General features: G+C 38.7%; 1 protein-coding gene and 2 long non-coding RNA genes across 5 annotated transcripts; 1 reads left to right on the top strand and 2 right to left on the bottom strand.

Moving 5' to 3' along the window:
- Positions 1-3,432: 3,432 nt before the first annotated feature.
- cdo1 (cysteine dioxygenase, type I) lies at positions 3,433-8,598 on the top strand. The gene is made up of 5 exons (XM_040050911.1): positions 3,433-3,676; positions 4,962-5,039; positions 5,734-5,891; positions 6,439-6,608; positions 7,597-8,598. Exons 1-5 carry the CDS (start codon positions 3,507-3,509, stop codon positions 7,624-7,626), a joined length of 606 nt encoding a protein of 201 aa, XP_039906845.1. The 5' UTR covers positions 3,433-3,506; the 3' UTR covers positions 7,627-8,598.
- Positions 8,599-11,703: 3,105 nt separating this feature from the next.
- Positions 11,704-14,498, bottom strand: LOC120745940. The gene is made up of 3 exons (XR_005698725.1): positions 14,488-14,498; positions 13,704-13,709; positions 11,704-11,871 (listed from the first exon to the last, which is right to left on the bottom strand). It is a non-coding gene; the product is annotated as an uncharacterized LOC120745940 (long non-coding RNA).
- A 1,130-nt stretch (positions 14,499-15,628) lies between these two features.
- On the bottom strand, positions 15,629-17,238 carry LOC120745939. 3 transcript variants are annotated; one of them, XR_005698723.1, is made up of 3 exons: positions 17,193-17,238; positions 16,786-16,880; positions 15,629-15,864 (listed from the first exon to the last, which is right to left on the bottom strand). It is a non-coding gene; the product is annotated as an uncharacterized LOC120745939 (long non-coding RNA). The 3 variants fall into 3 exon arrangements; XR_005698724.1 differs by lacking the exon at positions 17,193-17,238 and adding an exon at positions 17,089-17,133; XR_005698722.1 differs by lacking the exon at positions 17,193-17,238 and having other exon boundaries at positions 16,786-16,938.
- Positions 17,239-23,043: the final 5,805 nt, after the last annotated feature.

Genomic DNA, 23,043 nt, shown 5'->3' with positions numbered 1-23,043 from the left:
GGCAAGAGAGGCCAGGTAGACCCTGTAAAGATCACCAGTCTATTGCATGGTCAACACATTTGTGCTTAATTTTATGACACAAACCTTTTTGATTTTGTGTTAGAAAAAACTGGTTTAAAAGTAACTTAACTCTAAGGCAACTTGTTTTTTAAGTTAGAAATTCCACATTTTTCACATCATCATTGATCCTGGCCGATTTCAGTAATATTTATTATAGTAAACGTTAGAAATCTGGTCCTCTAATGGTTTTTATATGGTTTAATGTAAACATCTGCATGAAAAATGCTATGCAGTCTAAAGTCCTCCTTCACTAAAAACACAAACTTGAACGATGATTTAGGCAACCAGCAACTGTTTTTTGTTGTCACCATACAGCATACAAAAAGAAGGCTGTCTTTTAAAAAGATGAATTTACAAAGAAGACTCAGCATTGTAAAAAAAGACAAACTAATGCAGTCATGTGAAAAGTTTACACCAGTCCCATGAAAAACTGCGTTCACCCTTATATTATAAAAGAGTAAATAGCAGCCAGGTGCTGCTAATCAAATGCAATAAGATAAGATAAGATAAGATAAGATAACCTTTATTAGTCCCACACGTGGGAAATTTGTTTTGTCACAGCAGGAAGTGGACAGTGCAAAAGTTATGAAGCAAAAATTAGAATACAATAAGAATAAATACAGTACACAACTGTACAGAATAGAATAAAATAAAATAAAATAAAATATACCAGTCAATATACCAGTCAATATACCAGTTATCAGTCAATTCACTGACTGATAACCAATAAGTGTGACAACCTCTATAAAACCAGAAGTTCTGGCACTTTGCTCCTCTGGAACATACAGGTTTGTGTGAACACTGAATGTTAAAGTTCATAGTAGAAGAATTAATAAGAGACTGAATAGAAACCTGATTGAAAGAGGTCAACACCAGAAAGCTTCTTCTTTCTATAAAAAACATGGCAGCACAGCTTATGTTTGCAAAGCTGTCTCTGAACTTCTGAAGGACGTGACCGAAGTGCTGATGTCTGTCATATTTCACAGGACCACATTTGGCAAAAAACAAGCACAGCTTATCAATGCAAACACTTCATACCACGTCAAGTACAGTGGTGGAGGGGTGATGATTGGGTATGTTTTGCAGTCGCAGGACCTGGGAACCTTGGTCATTGATTTGACCATGAACTCCTCTTTATAAATATCTCTATAAATATACATATGTACATATGAGGCCATCTGTCCAAAAGTTAAGGCATGGATGAAACTGGGTCGTGCTACAGGACAATAATAGCAGCAGCAAATCTAAACCAGAATGACTGAAAAAGAAAAATCAAGGTGTTGCAACAGACCACTGAAGGTACAGACCTCAACTTGACTGAAATGCTGTGACAGGAGAGCTGTGCATAAGCAAGTGTCCGCAAACCTCAATGAACTGAAGCAACATTGTAAAGAAGATTGGCCAAAATTCCTCTACAACAATGTGGGAGACTGACAGTCATACAGAAAACAATTCCTTCAAGTTATTGCTGCCAAAGGAGCTTCTCGAAGCTACTGAATTTTGGAGTCTTTTCGGGTTTTTTTGCAGGGTTTTGGGGGGGCTTTTTCCTCAATGTGGGCAGCTCCACCTGGGTAATCAAGAGTCAAAGTTTCAGCCACAAGGTGGAGCAAAACTTCATTTTACAATGCTGATGTGGCAGCTCAGAGGAAAACTTGGCACATTGTGATGCAAAGAAAGTTCTCCACTCTTGGTTCTAGTAAACACGAACCTGATGCTTCCTCAGACAGGTTGGATTTTCCTCTAAAGTACAGATATGTGTTGAATGACAGAAAACAAATGCAGAGTATTCCTGCTGGAAAAACCTGAGCTCAGCCATGGATTTAGACTCTAATCTGAAGTCAAAGTAAATAAATAAAACAAATGATAACAATTAAGTTTTGTGATAAAATTTTCAAAAAAACAACAATTACATAGATTTATGTAAGTTATGTATGAAAAATGTAAAAACTGTCTTTTTCATCTCCATTTGAGCATGACATGGTGACCAAACTTAGCTCTCTAGTATCTTTTTATCTTTTATATTTGAATCAGTCACTGCACTGTACAAACTATTTATTCATTTATTTATTTCCCGTATTGACACACACTTTTGTCACACTTTATTTTTGAGACAAGCATGTGGAGGACTGGAAAAGAATCACCTGTGTGGAATGTGTTGCGTGTCTTAAGAAAAATGTGCATTAAGGTGGGACTCACTGATAAACAGCTGCTAGAACACAGTGTGAAGATTTTGGCAATCTCATCCAAAATATTTCTCTGACTGGTTCTCTTTGTCTCTATTTGAAAGGAAAAATTTCACAGACAAGAAAATGAAAGCATTTAATCTTTTTGATCCCCAGATTATGTCACATTTTATGATCACAAAGGTGCATAGATTTGAATCAACCTTTATTTCCACTTATGCTGACAATCAGCTGGTTATGTTTGTTTATGAGTCTCCCATCATAACATATCCTGCTCTGGTACTTTTCCACCAGTGATAACCTACACCCAGGAAAGAAAAAAAAAAAAAAACCAGCCCGTGCTCATTGCACAATCTGTAATTAAGTATTCACCCATTTTTTTTTCAAATAGATAACAGCTACTTAAGTTGCCTTCTTGAATTAATTATTTTATTTTATTTTTATTTTTATTACTGGATTGCATTTATTAAAGGATTTTCTTTTACTTCTTCTCTTTGCATAGTTTATAATTTACATATATAAAAACTTGTTGTAGCTTTTTTTTATTTTAAAAAAAGCATTTTTTCAGTACACCTCTACAGTATTAATCTAATGACTTCGTGCAACTAAATCACTTCATGCAACTAATTCAAAGCTAAGCTAAAGACAAACACTATTAAAATATACAGTAATATATGCAGACACACATTTTATGTCTCCCATAACATGACTGCTGCCAATCAAACGTTTTTCCCACGTTTTCTCCTCCATCCTGATTCAGTTCTGCAACAAACACCTTGGATCAATTCAGAGGAGAGCGCCCACAAAAAGAGGGGAGCAAGGCCATTACTAGAGGAATGTCTCGGTGGGAGAAGAAAAGGAGACAGAAAGACACAAGAGGTGTCTGTGTTTTGACAACGTGGTGGAGCCGGTCTCAGAGAGGATTAGTCCAAGTTGTTAAAGTGTGAGATTAACGGATATCTTAGTCAGAACATACAAAAACATAAAATTCACCTCTATAAAGTAAGTGTGGTGAAAATACAACCCCGTGTTTCTGTAACTTTCCAGCGAGAGAATATTCAAAATTTCAATTGGACTGTTAGATGTGGGCGTTCACCATTTTCCGTAATGGTACAGTCCGTCTCCAGCTCCCCCCCCAAAATTTGCGGCGCCGGCCTATAAAAACTAAAGGACTGTGCAAAGTAGAAAGTCTTCACCACCTGAAGTTTTAACTGAAGCGAAATACCTGAGAGAGAAAAAAAACCTCTCCTCTTCAGCACAGCGATGGAGCAAACCGAGGTGGTCAAACCAGAAACCCTGGACGACTTGATAAAAATCCTGCACAGCATTTTCGAGAGTGACTGCATCAATGTTGAGGAGGTTCAGAATATAATGGAGTCATATGAGAGCAATCCTCAGGAGTGGATGAAGTATGCAAAATTTGACCAATACAGGTAAAATATTCGTGTTTCTGTTTGTTTTGGGGGTTTTCAACACCTACCCACCCAGATATTCCTCATCTATGCTGTTGTCCTTTGGACTTTTGCACCTTGACCTAGTGTCGTGTTGCTTTATCGATATTCAAAATTATATTTACTCTATCATGCTTTTGTTTACCCTAAACATGTGTCATGAGTCCCTTTTCTTTCCTTTTTTAAATTGAAAAGGTACTCTTGAAAAAAATGCTGTGGCAAACTTCTGCATGCATTTGCTCAGTAGCTAAAAGCATTATTTTTTTGAATGAAAGCGGCTGATTTATTTATTTATTTATTTATTTTCATTTAGGTGACAAAACTGCTGCTCTAAGGTTTTACTTTGAAAAGAAAATTGCTTGGCCTATATTAGTGTGCTTTATTTTGAAAGGTCGTGTTACAATGAGGAGATATGCAAACCAGTTCATTCCTCAGTTCTCTGTTCTATTCAAAACTTTAAAGAGCCCCCCCGTCCCAGTGTTTTGATTAGTGAGGGTTCAATGGAAGGCGGGTGTGTGCCATCCAATCAACACCGAGAACTGATACACACCCGCTGATTTTTGGCAAATGGGACAAGTTTGGTCTTTGCCGGGCAGACTTTCTTTTTCCAAGCCTGGTTAAAATTGAGCAATGAATTTCAAACAAAAAGTATAATATTTCATTAAATCTAGTTCAGGAAACAAATTAGTTTTATTGCCTGAACCCTAACCAAAGTGTGACTGAAAATTTTGAATAGTCATTAAAAGAGCGTTTTTGTTTTTTTGTTAGAAAGTCCTGAAAGCCATTACCTCTCACTAGTTTCCCCATCTCACAACTGCATCTGCTTGCTAATGTTTGCACACGTTGCAATTGCACAGTCCAGAAAATACAGGCCTAGTAAGAACACAGACACAAAAGTGGAGGGTATGAGGTTTTCTGTATGAGGACTATTGGACAATGATTAAAACTCTTCTGTTTTTTTTGTGGGTTCCAGCTGGATGACGTGAAAGCTTCTTGGATTTCCAAAATAAAATTGATTTGTATTAATGTAATGTACAGCTTATTGTGAAAACGTTATTTCAAGTCCATCATCAGTTTTCTGCATTTAAGAAAAAAAAAAGGAATTTAATCACTTGAAAATCAAATATTATATTTTGACAAGACATTTAAATCAAAAAAGCTCCAAACTGCTTGTAAATTCAGCCCTTCACTCCTCTGTAACTGTATAGTTGTGACATAATGCATCATATTTTTCCATGTACATTTGACATATTTCTCATTCCTGCAGATACACAAGGAACTTGGTTGATAAGGGTAATGGGAAGTTCAATCTCATGGTTCTCTGCTGGGGTGAAGGCCACGGCAGGTAAGATATTTGTATCTTTAAAAATAAATAACATCATTATAATTCATATAAAATTATTCATATAAAATAATCTGATCAGAAAACTGAATTTGTTTAAACCTTTAATAATAAGATTTCTGTTTCGGGGTTTCAGTCATGTTACAAAGCCTATACTCTTAGATGCTGTAGGCCACATGGCCATGTTTCTCACTGGCAATTATTGCATTAGTTAATAAAGATAACAAAGTCCAATGTTCTACACACTGACAGATTATGTAAATAGACATTGTTTGATATCTTATGTCCCACTTTGTCAGCAAATGTCACCTGATAATTCCTGGATGTGTTGCAAATCTTTTTATATGATTACGTATTAAAAGATGCAGATCAGCAGCTGTCTTTTTTTCACACAAGAAAAGCCTGTTTTATCACATGGCTATACCAGTACTAGTGTTTAAAAGAGGGACTTGTTAAGTAAGACTGTTCTGGGAATTTCTTGTTTTTTTTCTCTTGAACATACAGTATTGGTGATATGATATGGGGTATGACTTCTAAACATAGCTGTTCAAAGTATGTTTAGCTCTTGCCGTGAAAACTTAAGATTTGCCTTGTCTTCCCAATTTTTATTTTTACTTTTTAACATCCTCATCTTGTCTAATTTTTATGAAGAGAGCAGTGTTGTCATATTCTGACAGTGTTCTTTAACGCTTTGCAGTAGTATCCATGACCACACAGAGTCCCACTGCTTCATGAAGCTCCTGCAGGGTCAGCTGAAGGAGACTCTGTTCGAGTGGCCAGAGAGCAAATCACACGGCGATATGGTCCAAAAGTCACAAAGAATTCTTCAGGAAAACAAGGTTGCTTACATAAATGGTGAGACACCAAACTGTCTGACTATCTTTTTTTTTTTTTTTTTTTTTTTTTTTTTAAACCAGAGCTTGTTCTCCAACAGAATTTAGATCGATGCTGATATCTTGATATCTGTCTATGGAGTCATTTTAACTGGTTCTTCAGTTTATTCACGTCTTTATTATGCCTATGCAGTGTTCAATACAATAGACCAAACGAATGTATGTGATCATTTGAGATATGCTAATGTGAAATTTCCTTGAAACTTAGGCAAGGCTGTTAAATGTGTGGCTTCTCTGTCAGCGTGCAGTAAAACCCAAGTTTCCAACCTCTGCAGTTACATAATGTCTAATTGGTCTCACAGGCAGCTGTAAATTTACAATAAACTTTTTTTTTTTCTTTTTTTTTTTTTCCTTCAAATCCCTGCCTGGCGTGTATGTCCCTGAGGCAAACAGAGCTCTAGTGTCATGTTTCTGCCTTTAACTGTTGTTGAGCCCTGTTTTACAGCATTCCAATGTTACATGTATGCTGTTTGTTCATACGTGTGTGTGTGTGTGTGTGTGTGTCTTAGACTCCATTGGTCTGCATCGTGTGGAAAATGTCAGCCACACTGAGTGTGCAGTAAGTTTGCACTTGTACAGTCCCCCTTTCGAGACCTGCCAGACATTTGACCAGCGGACAGGACACAAGAACTCTGTCAAGATGACCTTCTGGAGCAAATATGGAGAAAGGACTCCATTTGTAAGCAGTTTTTTTTTTTTTTTTTTTTTTTTTTTTTTTTTTTTTTCCAAATTACTTTAATACACATATATTGAGTGAAACCTTCTGATTCATGCTTTGACCCCCCCCCCCCCCCCCCCAGAAAGGCTTGAGTACTGAAACTTAAAACTCACAAAGATGCATTTGTCAGATGCATAAAATCAAATCTAGTCAGTGTGCATTACAAATTACAATGCAGCTCTGTTACTGTACAGTGGGCACACTGCTTACTCCATTCCCCGCTTCCCCATGTCTCACCCAACAAAAATACCTTCTAAGCAGGAAATGGAAAGAGCTAATACTTTCTTGCTTTTTTTCATTAAGCAGAGCCTATAAAGAATGAAGGCAGCACTCCTTTAAGATTCAAGAATTAGTAGAAAGTTTCCATTTCCTTCCTTTACTTTATTGTGCTTCCAAATGCTTCAGCTTTAACAAAAAGTTGCTTGAGTGAACAGAAGAGTTAGGTATTGAACATATAAGAGTGTTAAAGTTCAGACAGACAGAGGAAGAGAATAATCAATAAAGGTCAATTTATTATAAACTAGAATCAGTTCGTCAAGGTCTTCAATAAATTAGTTATTAATAATTACACAAAGGGGAAAAACAAGACCAATTACACTGTCGGACCTCTGCCTGTTTTGGCCGCCCTGCCAAAGAGCATCAGCCTTATCTTAAATCTACAAGTTGTATAAGCATACCTTGGTCATAACACTGTTAATTAAGTTCATTTGATTGCAACACCAAACATGCGAGATAAGATAAGTATATCGGTGTGAGCACACAGTGAACCTAGCGCGGCATACGTCCATAGTTCTCAACAACTGTTCGAGGCTATTTTACAGACATTACATGTCTCCGTTTAGAACATGACTGTAAACGTTCCTGCTTTAGCTTTGCTCAGGACTTGACATAAAGGAAAATGTGACCTTATCTTAGTCTAAAATTGTCTTTCTTCCCAACCCTTTCTTAGGAAACCACAGTTTCGCAAGAGAACAACTAAAAGGCACCAAAAGAGACTCCAGATGATGAAGACATTTGAAGTGACAATGTTATGATATTGAGTCAACGGGAAACTGCTGGTGAAGCGAAAATGTGGACCTATGACTAAGCAACCTATTTAAAAATCAGGAGTTGGCTAGTTCAAAAGGACAACCCAATAATTAGAATGGCTTTATCACTGCCCAGTGTGAGCTTGGCAAATACTGATGAGCACAGGACGAATGCATGAATAGGCTTGGACATGGATTGAATCTGCCTTTTGTTTGCTGGGCCTGAGGAGACCCTTTTCCAATAACAACATTCCTGTCTATCCATGACCTGTGTAACCACACTGTTGTGACGTTATGGCCAATAGTCAAAGACTAGACCTTTAGATTTTCCTAAATTTTATGTATTTCCAGATTTTATTTTATTTTTTGGGGGGGTGGAGAAGGGAGGAGGATCTTAAATCTGGTTTGATCTCAATGATGTACTTTTATAGTTGTATTTACTGTTGATTTACGCCACTGACAATTGTCTTAACACCTGTTGAAAATTGTAATGAAATGTAACATTGTTTGTACAGTCTAACAAGTTTGGGTTTTTTTTGGTTTTTTTTTTTTTTTTTTTTTTTTTTTTGCATTTGGAAAATTAGTTGTAAAGCTTTAGAGCGGCGTTGTTTTTAAAGTGTCACGCTTGTAATTTATTTGCAGGATCTTACGTACACTGAAAGAGTGTTTAAATGTGTTCATATTAAAGGTTTGACCAGGGGAAGTGAAGCGACTACTTTTATTGGCAGAAAATATATTTAGGTTACTTTCTCTCAGGATTTTAGCGTATTGTGATTGTAACTGTATTTGTTTAGTGTTTAGCTTCACAGCAAACCACTTCTTATAGTGCTGTCAACATGCTAAAGTTTTCTGATGCAGTAATTGATACATCTGGCCATAACTGAAGTCCATTAAACACCATTATTGTTTGCAGAAAGTTTCAATCTGTTTTGTCTTTATTTTTCATGTTCTGAATTTTTCTTCAATGCTTATTGTTATTCATAGAATTTTTTTTAAGCTTAAATTTCTTTGGATAAATCACTTAAATCGCATCTTTCTAACCAGGTACAGTATTAGTAATGAAAACTGTGGGTCAATAACATTTGGAGCATTGGCTGGTAATTATAAGCTGCCTGTATGGAAATCTACATTTGGCCAAAGTATATTTGCGGTATTTGTTGCCTTACAAAATTAAAGGTGGGTCTAACTGGGATCTTTTAAAAATCAAACAGAAACCATTTTTAAATATTAACCAATCATGTAACCATGAATAACTTGCTGTCTTGTTAGGGTATTTCAGTCTTCTGTTTTAAAGATCCGTTTGGGGACGGGCATTGCAGACTAGATTAGGCAATAAATGCTGTGGTGTGTTCCCTGATTCATGTTACATACTTGTCCTTATGTAAAAATGAACAAAACTAAGACAAACTCAGTCACTATACTCACAATTTCTGCCTAGAATTCCACATAGTGTATTTGAGGGACATTATCAAAAGTTCCAGCGTTACAACACCAAAGCAACACAGTGAATAGTTTGAATTTCTAACCTTTAATATCTCCTGCTGATGTATTATACACTCACAGGCACTTTATTTGACACATTTTGTCAATACCATGTCGGAGTCCCTATTCTTCATGGTATTAAGGTGAAAAGGTTCCTTGGAGATTGTATTTCATATTCAAACGATCGCATCACACAATTTCTGCAAAATAATCAGCTGCACATAGCAAACCTCCCATTCCACTACATCCTAAAGGTGCACTGTTGGATTAATATTGGTTGTATATGGAGGTCATTTGAGTACAATGAACTCACTGTCATGTTCAAGACACGTGAGATAATCTGACTTTGTGACATATCCTACTGGAAGCAGGCATCGTACAATGGGTGGTCATGAAGTGATGGCCGTAGTCAGCAACAATACTTTGATTAAACATTAAACCCTCACCACAGGCAACGTGGTGGCATGGTGGTTAGCAGTGTTATCTCACAGCAAGAAGGTCCTGAGTTCAATAATACCATCAGGCTGGGATCTTTCTGTGTGGAGTTTGGATGTGCTCCCTGTGTTTTTGTGTGGGCTCTATCCAGGTACTCCGGCTTCCTCCCACATTCCAAAGACATGCAGTTAGTGGGGTTAGGTTAATTGGAAACTCTTAATTGCCCATGAGTGTGAATGCTTGTCTGTCTCTATGTGTTAGCCGTGCGACAGACTGGCGACCTGTCCAGAGTGTACCCTACCTCTTGCCCTAAGACAGCTGGGATAGGCTCCAGCAGCTGCAGCTCACAGAATATTTTCTTTTTTCCCGACCATTCTCTCTAAATCCTTGAGATGGTTGTGCAGGAACAGAGTAGAACTTAGCAGACCGGCAGATTCTGAAATAAAGTTCAAAGTAACTTAAACCACCTTTTCCCCCATGTCTACATGACTTGAGTTGTTGGCATGCCATTGGCTGAGTAGACATGTGAAACAAGCAGTTGGATGGATATAGATAATTTGGTGGCTCTATATACAGAGCGATGCAACACCCGTGTTAACTCACTGATTATATCTTCATAGTCACATAAAAGTACTCCAGCATTATATTTGCAGGTGACAATAGCATGGTACCAGCATGCAAAGAAAGCAAACAGCTGCATTGATGTACACGTTTCTATGTGTACTTTGGTTAGAGGGAAATATTGATTGGCCATTAACTTGACTAGCAAAAACATTTTGGTAAAAGTGCGCTGATAACAATATTAAGGAAACCAGAGATCAAGGTCTGCCGCATTTTACTGGTAAGCCAACAAGTGTATTAAGTGTACCACTTGTGAATCAGAAAGATAACATGCTACTGAAAAGTAAAGCGTACGTGCACAGAAACAGCAGGCTTCATCATGTTCCCTGTGTCAGTTTCACATGCCCAGTTAGACTACTGCAGACTATTGCAGTCAATGACCAGATAACACAGTAGGTAATAGTGCACGAGGTAAGTGCACTTTAATCTGTTCCTCTATGTTGCATTTTGGGTGTTCTTTGCACAAACACTTAGTCTCTGTCCTTTTATTCATTTTTGTACATTGTATAATGTTATTTGTATATAAAAAGATGACAATGAACAGTGTCGTTTCCAAAAGATAGGAAAATGAGTCAGTTTACGCAAACAGGAACAAATGAAATGTTTTCATACTCATATAAAAGTGACAATTTTGGCCAGAAGGTTACATATCCTCATCATGTGCATGAATATCATGGTCATTTTGGGCTTTTAATTATTTCATTGAGCTGTTCTTTTTCCAGGGTACAGCACACATCTTTAACCCTCTGGGGTCCAGGGTATAATTGGCCGTTTTTGACTACTTTTGATTTTACGTCTATATTTCACCTTTAAAATGTGTTTTTCTTGCCTTGTTTGGTATCATTATTTTCGGCACAACCTCAAATATCTGAAATTTGAGTTGTTTTTTTCATTTTGGTATACTATATTAGCACAGTTGATCTAAATTCAGACAAAAAATTCAAAATCCGAGTAGAAAAAAGTTCTATTTTTTACTGTAAAACCCACAAACATGTTTAACGAATCATTTTCATAACTTGAAATGCAAATAGAAATTGTACAACCAAAAATTATGCACAAGTTTTGCAAACAACAAAGTTATACGGCACTATTTACCTAAAAATGCAGCCAAGGCCTCAGGCGTTTTTTATATAACCATTTAAATCTATTTACAGAACAATCAGGTGTGCTGCATCAAAGAAGAAGGCACACAAATTATTTGTGCCAGTCCAAAAAATGTAGTTTGTGTTCAGTATAAGACAGAGGAGAACACCAAAGGCCTAAACCCTGCAGGTCTGACAGCAGTTGCATGAGTCCAGTTTTCCATGTGGGAACAGCGTTTACACTGGAATCTGCCTTTGACGGCTTTTTTTAGAGCAAATATGAAATTCAGCAGTATAACTGACACACAATACAAGACAATAACTACACAACAAACTAACTACAGCCTCCAAACACGCTAAACGTCACTAATGTCTCACATATGAAAACTCTCTCTCTCTCTCTCTGTCTTTTGCTCGCCCGCTTTCCGTCGCGGGTGTCACTCCTAAAAACTTCCCCTTCTCCCTAAACAACAAAATGTCACATGTTGCCTTATCCTTTTTTTCGTTTGGCTGACATGGTAAACTCTAACACCAATAGGGAAGGGGTGTTTTTTCTTTTTTCACTCGTAAGCCTGTCTGTCTGTAGAAAACGCCGTTTTTACCGTCCTTCCCGCTGTAAACACCACTGTTTTGTTCAGAAAAAAACATCGGGTGTATTTTTTTTATCATAACTCTGGTTTTACGTGGCCCATCGACACAATTCAAAAACTGGTATATATTTTGAAGTCCGCACTTTCGACCCAAGTTGAAATGGAGACTGTCGTGCTGCACCTTGTAGCTGTGTTGTCTTAAATTGGTCATGTGATGTTGACGCGCCGGCGTGTCCGGCGACCCCAGAGGGTTAATGACTTAAAAAAAAAAAAAAAAAGGAACTATGTTCAAAAGTTTGAACTCACAACCCACAAGAGTCTAAAGTATACATATGCAGACATGCACTTACTTAAATCCTTTAATAACTGGTGCTAAAAGTTGTACAACACATATTAACTCCACTTTGAATTGACCTCTCATTAATGATCATGACTGGCTACAACTGGTAGTTTCTCTCTTTTCACATAAAAGCCTTCAAGCTCCACTGAAATTTGCAGCTGACCACATGGACAAGCTAAATATCTTCTGGAGAAAAGTGTAATTGACAAATGAGAGAGATTGGGCTATTTGGTCACAGTGACAAGAGGTTTGGATGAGTAAAGTTGAGGTTTTCAAGCCAAATAAGTCTCCGGGCCAGTCTTGGTAGCCGGGGATCAGTCCACCAGGGCATCCGCTCCTGGCTGCCGCCCGGCTCACAATGCACCCAACCCCTACGGTGCCTCCTGCTGGTGGTGGGCCTGCAGGAAGATGGGCCCATGTCCCTTTTTCGGGCTGGGCCCAGTTGGGCCCTATGAACTAAGGCCTGGCCACCATATGCTCGCCCTCGGGCACCCTCCCTGGGCCTGGCTCCAGGGCTGGGCCCCGGTAAACCTATCCCGGGCAGGGTAAACTGTTCCTCCAGTGATATTCTCACAAGGGTCTTCTGAATCGCTCTTTGTCTGGTCCCTCACCCAGGACCAATTTGGCATGGGAGACCCTACAAGGGGGCAAAAGCCCCCAGACAACATGGCTCCTGAGATCCCTGAGACACACAAACCTCTCCACCACGATGTGGTAGCGATTTGCAGAGGGGACAGTGACCAGAGGTGGTGTATGTTTACCAACTGTCAAGCATGGTGGTGGTAGCATAATGCTCTGGTGTTGTTTGGCTGTCAGTGGTACTGATTAATTGCTGAAGGTGGATGGAACAACGAGGAAGGATGTCTACCTCCAGATTCTTAATCTCAAACCAACAGCTAGACAGTTGAAACATGGAGGCAACTGGGTGTCCCAACAGGACCCAAACAGACATAAAAACTGGCTAACATTAAAATTCTGGTATAGCCTTCCCAAAGCCCAGACTTCAATGCCATTGAAAATGTGTGGTCTATACTTAAAAACTGGGTCTGTGCCAGGAAACCAACCAATTCAGAATTCTAATAACTGTGCCAAGAAGTGTGGTCAAATATGAAACTAGAATCATGCCAGAAGCTTGCTGATGGCTGTCAAAAGCATGTGGTTGAGGTGAAACTTTCTAAGGGACATTTAACCAAATGCACATGGGGGTTTATCTGTATATTTGAGCCTGTATGGATACTTTTGATCGTGTGTAGAGCAGAGAAAATCCAAGATAAATTCAAAGTTGTGCATCCAATTCTTCTGTTTTTAAGTCATTAAGGATGTATGCTGTACAATCATTCCACACTGGAAAAAGAACAGACTTTTGACCATTGCTGTATACGCTTTTGAAACGTATTTCGTTGACTTTGCTCTCCTCTCTCCAAACAAACGTCATTAGTTGCATTTCTTCACTATTTACCTTTGGAGAGGTAAATCACAGTGTTCTTACAGGAATGTGAGTTTGTTCCAAATAAATGTTCCCAGATTTTCCTATAACAAGTCAACAATGGCCTACAGCCAGTGTTGCATAACAATGAAGCAATCGCTTTGATTATCCCGGCAAGACTCCAGTTTTATATGAGGGCACGATTAGCATGAGTCAGAGTAAAGAAATTGCTCCTATCAAACAAGAACATTGTGAACACAACTTATCTGTTAATATTAGACTATGACACAAATGCTTCATGGACTTAAAAAAAATCTTTATCATTCACATGTTCATGAGAAGACTTGATGTGTCAGCAATTAAGACAACTGGTGCATTTGATACTCGCCCCCACAGCATTTATTTATATTCATTTATTTATTTAGATATATTGTTCTACATATTTGTTATGTACCATATTTCAACTGATGATGTGGTGAGTCCCTTTCCTTTCCATTTTGTGGATTTAAACATTTCTGGAAAAAGTGCTGAAAGATAATATCATGTAATTTCCTCAGTGTACATGTTGATCTTGGATGATATTTTTGGCCCAGACAGAAGACAGTTTGGCACCTTGTAGTAAAAATGTTCTGCAGAAATATTTGGAAGTGTGTCAGTTCTTGTTGTGGTGTTTTTTTTGTTAGGTAAGTTTTGATACACAGTCTCCACCTTGGATTGTTCTCTGTGTTCCCTCATTCTCACCACTTAAATATTGCAGTGTTGGAGCAGCTGTAGTTGTGGGGAAGCCATAAACCTTAAAGACAGGTTTCACATTGTTTTTGTTTTTTTTAACCAACTACTAGCGCTGAGATTGAAAATGCAGAGAATAGGAGTGTGTCCTATGATAATAACAGCGATAACAATAAGCCAGGCTTCTAAAACTTTCTAGCACACCAGAAGAAACTGAAAAGCTAATTTACTTATCAAAGCGGCCTCTGTACATTGATAGCGAAACACTCATTCACAAATATGTTGCACTGTACACATGGCAGCCCAGTTTTTATTACAGAGTCATAAAATATGTTTTCTCTGCATTGTCAGGCCTTTTAGGTCATCACTTTATGTAAATATTAAAGTCCACATTTGGTCGTTTATATTTTTCTTTCATGTTCTAGGCTTTACTGTATAAAGTCATGTATCTTGATGCCAGAAAGATGTTTCATATTTATTTGGTGAAAGTGAAATTTCTTGCTAAAAACTGATTGCTCAATATTTTGTGTGCCTATGTGTAAACATGTTGCCTGCATTGTAATTAAACCAAGACTGGCCTTCAATTGAAGAAACTTGTATCTTGTATCCACTAGCTACTTTATCTGCCTATACACAGTACTGTGTCTTGACTCACTCCTTATTTCTTTGTATTTTTGTAGGAAAATGGGAAAAAAGGTGCAGCAATTATTTTTAAACATATGCAAATATAGAATAAAGCACATAAGGCAAAAACAGTTAACAATACTAATAAACTTGAAAGTCCACCTTTCTTCAGCAACACAGCCTGAGCTCTCTTAGGCCATCTTTCTTGTCATTTCTTTAAGTAGTCTTCCGGAAAAGTTCTCCAGACTTCTTGAAGGACATTCAAAGTTCTTCTTTGGATGTTGGCTGCTTTTTGTTCCATTGTCCATCAACATGGTTCCACACTGCTTCATTGATGTTGAGGTCCGGCCTCTGGCACCGGACCGTTCTCACTCCCGAGGCGTAACATCCCGACGTTTTGTCACGTCCCGCGGCATTCCTGAAGAACACGAAAGGTGACCTTCCTCGTTCTAATGGTATGCGCCGGGTTATGGATGAAATCCAGTGGAATAACGCTCCTGCAGTAGTAGACATTGCAGCCACGTATTCCAGCCCTAAACCTAACCTTCTCCCTAACCCTAACCTTATTCCTAACCTTAACCAGCAGTTTAATGATGTGAAATAGTGTTTTCGGAAGAGTTTTTAAAAAAAAAATGAACGAGCATGTGTAGATTGAGTCCAAAGGGTTGTCATATTTCCTAATTTTTCCGATGTCGTCATTTAGTAATGTGTTGAGTGGCCGAAAATGTAATATGTTGACAATTTGTCACCTAGCATAGAATGTTAGGCTTTGGGATGAGAATGTGTTGGCACGGCCAATCCATGTGTTTTTCTAGGTATGGTTTGACTGCATTGAGAGTATGTTGTGGACCACTGCCATACTGAAAAGAAAAACAAAACAAAACAAAGTCATTCGGATGCTTTTCAGATTGCATGGTGGAACAAAATCTAACCATACTTTTCTGAGTTAACGATTCCACAAAGTTTGACAAGATCCCTAACATCACTGGCTGAAATATAGCCTCAAACTATGACAAACCCACCACCATATTTTACACATGGCTGTAGTCGCTGAATCTGATAGCATTGTGTTGGTGTTGCTCCTGGAGCAAAAAAACTAATGTTGGTTCATGTTTTACACTGAATTGACCAATCACATTGTAGTGTTGTCATAGTTTTGCAATATTTGAGTCACACCATACACCAAACCCTAACCACAATCACATCTTAATCCCCAACCTAGCACTTTTTTCCCGGACTCGACATTAGCAAGTTTTTTTTCTTTCTTTCCGGAAAGTATGACATAACAGTGTGATTGGTCAGTTGTAATGTTGGCCTTGGACAAACATTGGCTGTATCCCAATTCAGGGTCTGCAGCCTTAAAGGCTGCATTTTTTACATCACAGCGACCCGACGAAGGCTGTCCCAATTCAAAGGCTGCTCGAAATGCAGCCCTCAAATGTGTCCTTCATTTCCCTGAATTTTAAGGCTGTGGCGGTGAACGAATCGTTCAATACTCGAGAATCTCTTTACTGACTCGTGAATCATGATTCACAAGCGCAACTGACTCACTGACTCACCCCTGTTGCTGTTAGCAAACTAATTCCATTAGTAGAAATATATGTAGCTTATAATTAAAATTGTAGGGGGAAAAAAAACAACAGCCAGTTTATTACCAAAACCATTCCTGCTCTGAACTGGAAGAAAAAACCCTGAGTAGAAGCTCACATCAAGACAATAGCTCCTCGGTTCACAGTAGCATCGCTCTGCTAACACGCTAACAGCACATTTGAGGTACTCACCCCCTCCCTCCTGTGCTGAATCATAGCATAAGCCAGGGCTCGGCAACCTGCGTCTCCGGAGCCGCATGCGGCTCTTTAGTCCTTATAGTGCGGCTCTGCGTGGTTTGGGAAAATAAATTAGAAGTATTTAGCTGAATTGTATTTTATTTATGTTAGTTCTTTTTTAACTCGTAGTTCTAAATTGGAAGATTATTGTGATATTGAAATACAAAACTACAATTATATTCTATTATTTCTTCATCACTCAAAATAAGCGTCACACTCGCGGAAGCCGGTATACCCGCCGAAACACAGTGCATTTACCGAGACTTTCAACCCCAGGTAGGTCAATTATGGATCTTCGGATCCACATTATGTCAGCAGCTATTCTCCACCATGAACTACGTTAAAACAAACACCGCTCACACCTCACAGATGACAGCTTACAGTCCTGCATAAAGATGAAAGTGACTTCGTACAGCCCCGATTTGCAGACGCTGTGCGCAGAGGTTCAGGAGCAGAAGTCCCATTGTAAACATACGGATGATCTGATATCCTCGTGTTGGTGTTGTTCCCAGACCATCATGAAAATGTTGTTCCAGGTTCAACATTGCAGGTGACCAATCACATTGTTGTGACGTTATTCTTTTGCGTGCCAAGCCATTCGTGCATTTATGAAATTCCAATGTTGCAAGGACAATATCAGTTCTGCTTACTGTTTATTAAAGGGTTACGGTTAGGGTTAGGGTCAGGGTCAGTTGATCGGCGGATCGGCTTTAGTACAGTTTTTTGTTTTACGCCGGTTTTTCCCGAAGTCGCAAAAGTATGACGTCACAACATTCTGATTGGTCACTTGCAATGTTGATCCTGGAACAACATTTAGTATGATGATCCTGGAACAACATTTAGTATGATGATCTGGGAACAACACCAACACGAGGATATCAGATCAACCGTAAACATACCACGGCCGACCCCACGATGTTTCCATGAACACGCTGTACAGCTTCTCTTTATTGACCACTTTTCACACATGGTTGCTGTACGCATACAGCCGGCAGTAGCTTTTCAGCTCACAGCCCGACACACACCAACACAACATAGATAGCACAGACGTTAAATCGGCAAGGTGTGATTGCTGGTGCCGCTCAGGTGCGTCTGCCTCCCCTGCAGTGGCGCAGCAGACCACGCCTTGCCACACACATTAACCAGGTGAAATACATATTTAGGCAGAATTTTGTAAATATTTATTTTTCTTTTTTTTGTTTTTTTTTTTTAGCAGCATAGTGCTTTTTTCCCAATTATTTTTTTAAAAGTCAGGTCAAGGCTCAAAAAGCCCAAAGGAGATATAAGGGTGGCGGCTCAAAACAGTTTTTGTTTGCTACATGGATCATTTTAGTTCAGCTGGGTGTCTTTCCTTTTGTTATATTTCTTTAAGAGTTCAAAATGTGTTAATTACATAAATAAAATGTAATTTTCTTTGTAGCACTTCATGGATTTCATAAGCAACACACCTTAGTTGTTCACACAAAGCATAAAGTTAAAAAACAATATATACAGTGTTATCTTCATTTTAGATGTCAAAAGGTATTTGCGGCACCCAGTGTTTTCTTTTGCGTGGAAACTGGGTCCAAATGGCTCTTTTGGTGTTAAAGGTTGCTGACCCCTGGCATAAGCGAATAACTCAGGACTCACTAACCCCCTTCCTCCTGGCTCATAGCTCAAACGAGTTGAACGAATCACTGACTCACTCACACACACCCTTCCTTCCTGTTGCAAATTACTCACTCACTCACCCCCTCCCTCCTGGCTCACTGCTGCTTCTTCTTCTTCTTGGTTGGCAACCAATGTTAAGGCACTTTACCGCCCCCTGGCTCACAGCTCAGTGGACATTTAGATGAGAAAATATATATTTGACACTTTTAAGGAAAATACCAATAAACTAAAATAAAAATAAATAAATATTCCCTTTAGAATTTTTTTGCTCTTTTTTGCTCTAAAGAAAATAGTTGTTTTCGTTTACGATCATTCATCTTAGCAGTAGGATTTACATTAAAAAAGAAACAAATTAAGTTTGAGTGAAAATATACAGTTTTGCCCTCTCTGGTCAATTGACTCAGTGACTCAAATGACTCAAGAAACCCAATTCACTTTGGTGAGTGACTCATTAAAACTCAATTCAGTAAAAAGAATCGAATTTACCATCACTAGTGTAGACTTCGTGGCCCAACATATCCCACAATTCATAGCGCTGCAGTCGGTGTGGATAATTTTGCCGCAGACGGCAGAAGCAGAGAGGCCGAAGAGTAAACTGTTAAAAGTAAGTACTGAATATTATGTCACTCATTTATGTGAAAATGTTTAATAATGAGGAACATGAAAACATTACTGTTGGTCACATGTCGGCAAAGTCGCCATTAGCGATGTTTGTACTTTCAGCGTTTACTTGGTTTTAAAGCCTTTAAAATATAATAATACAATAGCTGACCTTAATCTTGCAGAGAATCTGATGATTTTATGGATAATTAAAGTCAGTCATATATCCACAAACACAACAGGCTGAAAGTCAGTGATGCTGCTCGGTTTGCAGTCCTGAATATCACGGCACAAGCAGGATTCACTGCACTGTTAATGCTAGCTATGCTATATTGCTGCCTCTGTTCGGTGGTGTCGAGCCAAACGGACTTTAACGTGTGTTTGAACTCGTTAAGCTGAAAGAAAGATGCTTTAATCACAGGAGTCACACATGTGTCCACTGTACCATCTGGGAACTTTTCTTGTTTAGCACAAACACTAAATCCTCCTTCTCTTGTGCTGTTTTGTAGCAGTGTATACACCTGAGACTGTCACCTGTCTGTCTGTCCTGCACTCTCTCTCTGTTTCTTTCTCTCCGATTGTGTAATAAAAGTATGAACATGTGTTTATAAGTTACACTTGTGTTTGAATCCTGCAGCTTATCACACATTTGATTTCCATGTGTGACAACTGCAAGTGTCCAGAGTGAGGACAGACTGAGGGACACACTGCTGCACATCATCTGTGAGGCTTTGCACCCCTGATGATCCACCAGGACAAACTCAGCAGTGTGTGAGGAAGAGGAGGAGGAAGAGCGAGCAGCAGCTGACAGATGGAGAGAATAGACAGACTGTTCCCTGTTTGTGAAGGACTGCTAGAAAAGTTTAAAATAACTAATTGTCTGTCCTGAATCAGTCTTATTAGGTAATGTTCGAATAATTTTATCATTCCAGTGTTTTCAGTGTGGGAGAAAGTACTCAGGGCCTTCAAGTTACACACTATGAAAGGCAGCAACAAGTTTAATATTCAGAAACCTAAAGTATGTATCAGCAGCAGAATGGACCTAAAAATAAATGTTTGTTTCAGTTCTATGAAGCTTTGAGTATTTCGGATTAGTAGCACTGCTGTGTTTGTTGCATCATATTGCTGTAATTGTTTATATGCTTTATATATTCTGAGGTAAGTTGATCTATAGTGTTACATCATATTCTATAAGTATGTTATGTGTTTGTATACTTTCTGCCCAGTTTGACCCATTTAGCAGAAGTCAGCCTGTTTAAGGCTCTGATATCTATTCTGTATGACTTAAAGCAGTTATGACATGGTCTGATTTTCTCACCCAATAAAGGAATATTTAATATATCAGTCTACTCTTCATTCTATCAGAAACAGTTATCACAGCTCGTACATTTGCTTTTTACACATATATGTAAGCATTGAGCCAAATGTAGTAATGCTAACATACTGAAGGAACAACATTTGTCTCTTATATATAATACATCTATATATACACTGTCAAAGATACTCGTCTTTGAGTGAAGATTTAAGGTGATAGGAACGATAAATAAATGCAACTTGAATCTTTACTGAAGCTCAGTATTTGACACGGAGTTCAAACTCACTGCTGTAATGACTAATAATGATTAATATAATAACTATAATATTGCCCATATTATATTTACATTACCAAAGTGAGATGACTTTAATCTCATGAACAACATTAGCTAATTGTTATTTACTAGCTAATCTTAAAATGACTGTTCAGTACAGAAATGAAGCCCAACAATCATGTTTTTACAGTCCCGTGGTCTCAGCCTCAGATACTTATCAAATCACACAGAGCTCATGTAGAAACAATTGAACTAAATGTGTTCTCCTTCATTTCTGTCAAACAAAGCCGTATGACACGTTTCCAGCTGTTAGTATCATAATAATAATAATAATAATGGATTGGATTTATATAGTGCTTTTCAAGGCACCCAAAGCGCTTTACAATGCCACTATTGCTAACGTCCAAAGAACTATTTTGAAGAACCCCAGAAAGCCCGAAGAATTAGACATGAGTCGTGCCGCACAAGTTTAGATAAAATAAAGACCTTAATTCACTGAAATCTCAGCCAAAATAAGAGATACCACAACCAAAATTTACCATAGAAAATAGTTTGCTCCAGTTTCTCCACTTCCAGAAATTCTGCTGGACCCTGCAGTGGACTTGAACAATGCAATGCTCATCAGGATACAGCTCTGACTGTAACTAGAGATCCACATTAGAGAAAAGACAATGGAAACAAACATTAAACTTTAGAAGCACAAGAGCATCCCCAAATGAGCTTGCATTGGTTGTAGGTAACATGATAGGACATAGTGGCAGGAGATTCATATCTGACATATTGTAAAGTCTAGCTCCTTGAACACTAAATATCAAGAAATGAAGAATGGGTCACAATTTTGCACAGTACTGTAAATAAACAAAAAGATGAGTTAACAATACTTGTTATAAAGTGATATCTAAAATATTGGAAATCTAGTAACCACCATAGCCGAAGCAGCAAATCTCTTTAGTGTTTGTAGATAAATTCAACTTTTAAACTAAAATTTACTCATCTCACTGAGTCAAACTCATTCTCACAAAGAAGAGGTGGATAGACTGACAATTCTGCTGAAATGAGCAGAAGCTGCAGGGAATTGTGCTGATAAGAGGTCAACAGGCTGAAAACAGCAGAAAAAACAAAAAATTTTGCTGAAAAGGGGTGAAAAAGTTGAAATCTGTGTTGAAAAGTTTAACTGTTAATTAGGGGTGCAACGATACACAAAATTCACGGTTCGGTTCGGTTCGATACTTTGGTGTCACGGTTCGATATTTTTTCGATACAAAAAAAATGTTCATGCCTTTTTAATTTGTCATTTATTAAAATTATAAATATATATTTTAACTCAAAAGTACAGTTTTTAAATTTAATGTTGCTGAAACAAAAGTAATTAAAAAAAATAAATCTGATTGAGGAATCACTCATCTTTGGAAAAGAGAGTTTATTACAGAGAAATGTCTCTTTCCAAAATAAAAGCTATACTATACGCTTCTTCTGGGCTATATTCTTAGCAGCATATTGTAGCGGGTCAGGGCTGTTCGGGGTTCTGTTTGTAGTTATGTTTTGTGTATGTTGCCATGGTGACGGGTGACGCCCTCTCGCTGCGACAGTGTGTCCTTCCGGGGTCAGAGGGCGCTCTGTGTGTTGTTGTTGCTGCGCTGTTGCCGCGCTGAGCAGTTAGCTAGCGGCAGTGTTCTTCTGCAGATGTCAATAAACGGCTGTGCTCCCTGGCTAGCTCACGGGAAGCAAGACCAAACGATACCTCCGTCTCCTCCTTGTCTGAGCTCGCCACAATATATTTTTCCTTCCTACAATAGCCCGACGGGCAGGGCAGAGATAGATTTTGGTAGTCCGACTGGAAAAATCGCTAGCCCCGGGACGTCGGGCTAGTGATTTTGCAAGCCCTGTATCTGATTGAGGAATCACTCATCTTTGGAAAAGAGAGTTTATTACAGAGAAATGGCTCTTTCCAAAATAAAAGCTATACTATACGCTTCTTCTGGGCTATATTCTCAGCAGCATATTGTAGCGGGTCAGGGCTGTTCGGGGTTCTGTTTGTACAGTTATGTTTTGTTTATGTTGCCATAGTGACGGGTGACGCCCTCTCGCTGCAACGGTGTGTCCTTCCGGGGTCAGAGGGCGCCCTGTGTGTTGTTGTTGCTGTGCGGTTGCCGCGCTGAGCAGTTAGCTAGCGGCAGTGTTCTTCTGCAGATGTCAATAAACGGCTGTGCTCCCTGGCTAGCTCACGGGAAGCAAGACCAAACGATACCTCCGTCTCCTCCTTGTCTGAGCTCGCCACATTGGTGTCAGAAGTGGGATAGCTCACCCTCGCCGTAATGGAGAGAGACATTCAGAGGCTGGAGCAAGCTGTCGAGGAGAACATTCCCCGCTTGGG

The sequence above is a fragment of the Simochromis diagramma genome, unplaced genomic scaffold (genome assembly GCF_900408965.1).
Source record: "Simochromis diagramma unplaced genomic scaffold, fSimDia1.1 OVJJ01000131.1, whole genome shotgun sequence".
Lineage (NCBI taxonomy): Eukaryota > Metazoa > Chordata > Actinopteri > Cichliformes > Cichlidae > Simochromis > Simochromis diagramma.
The sequence above is the reverse complement of the archived record's forward strand: the minus strand, read 5'-3'. Positions and strand labels throughout refer to the sequence as shown.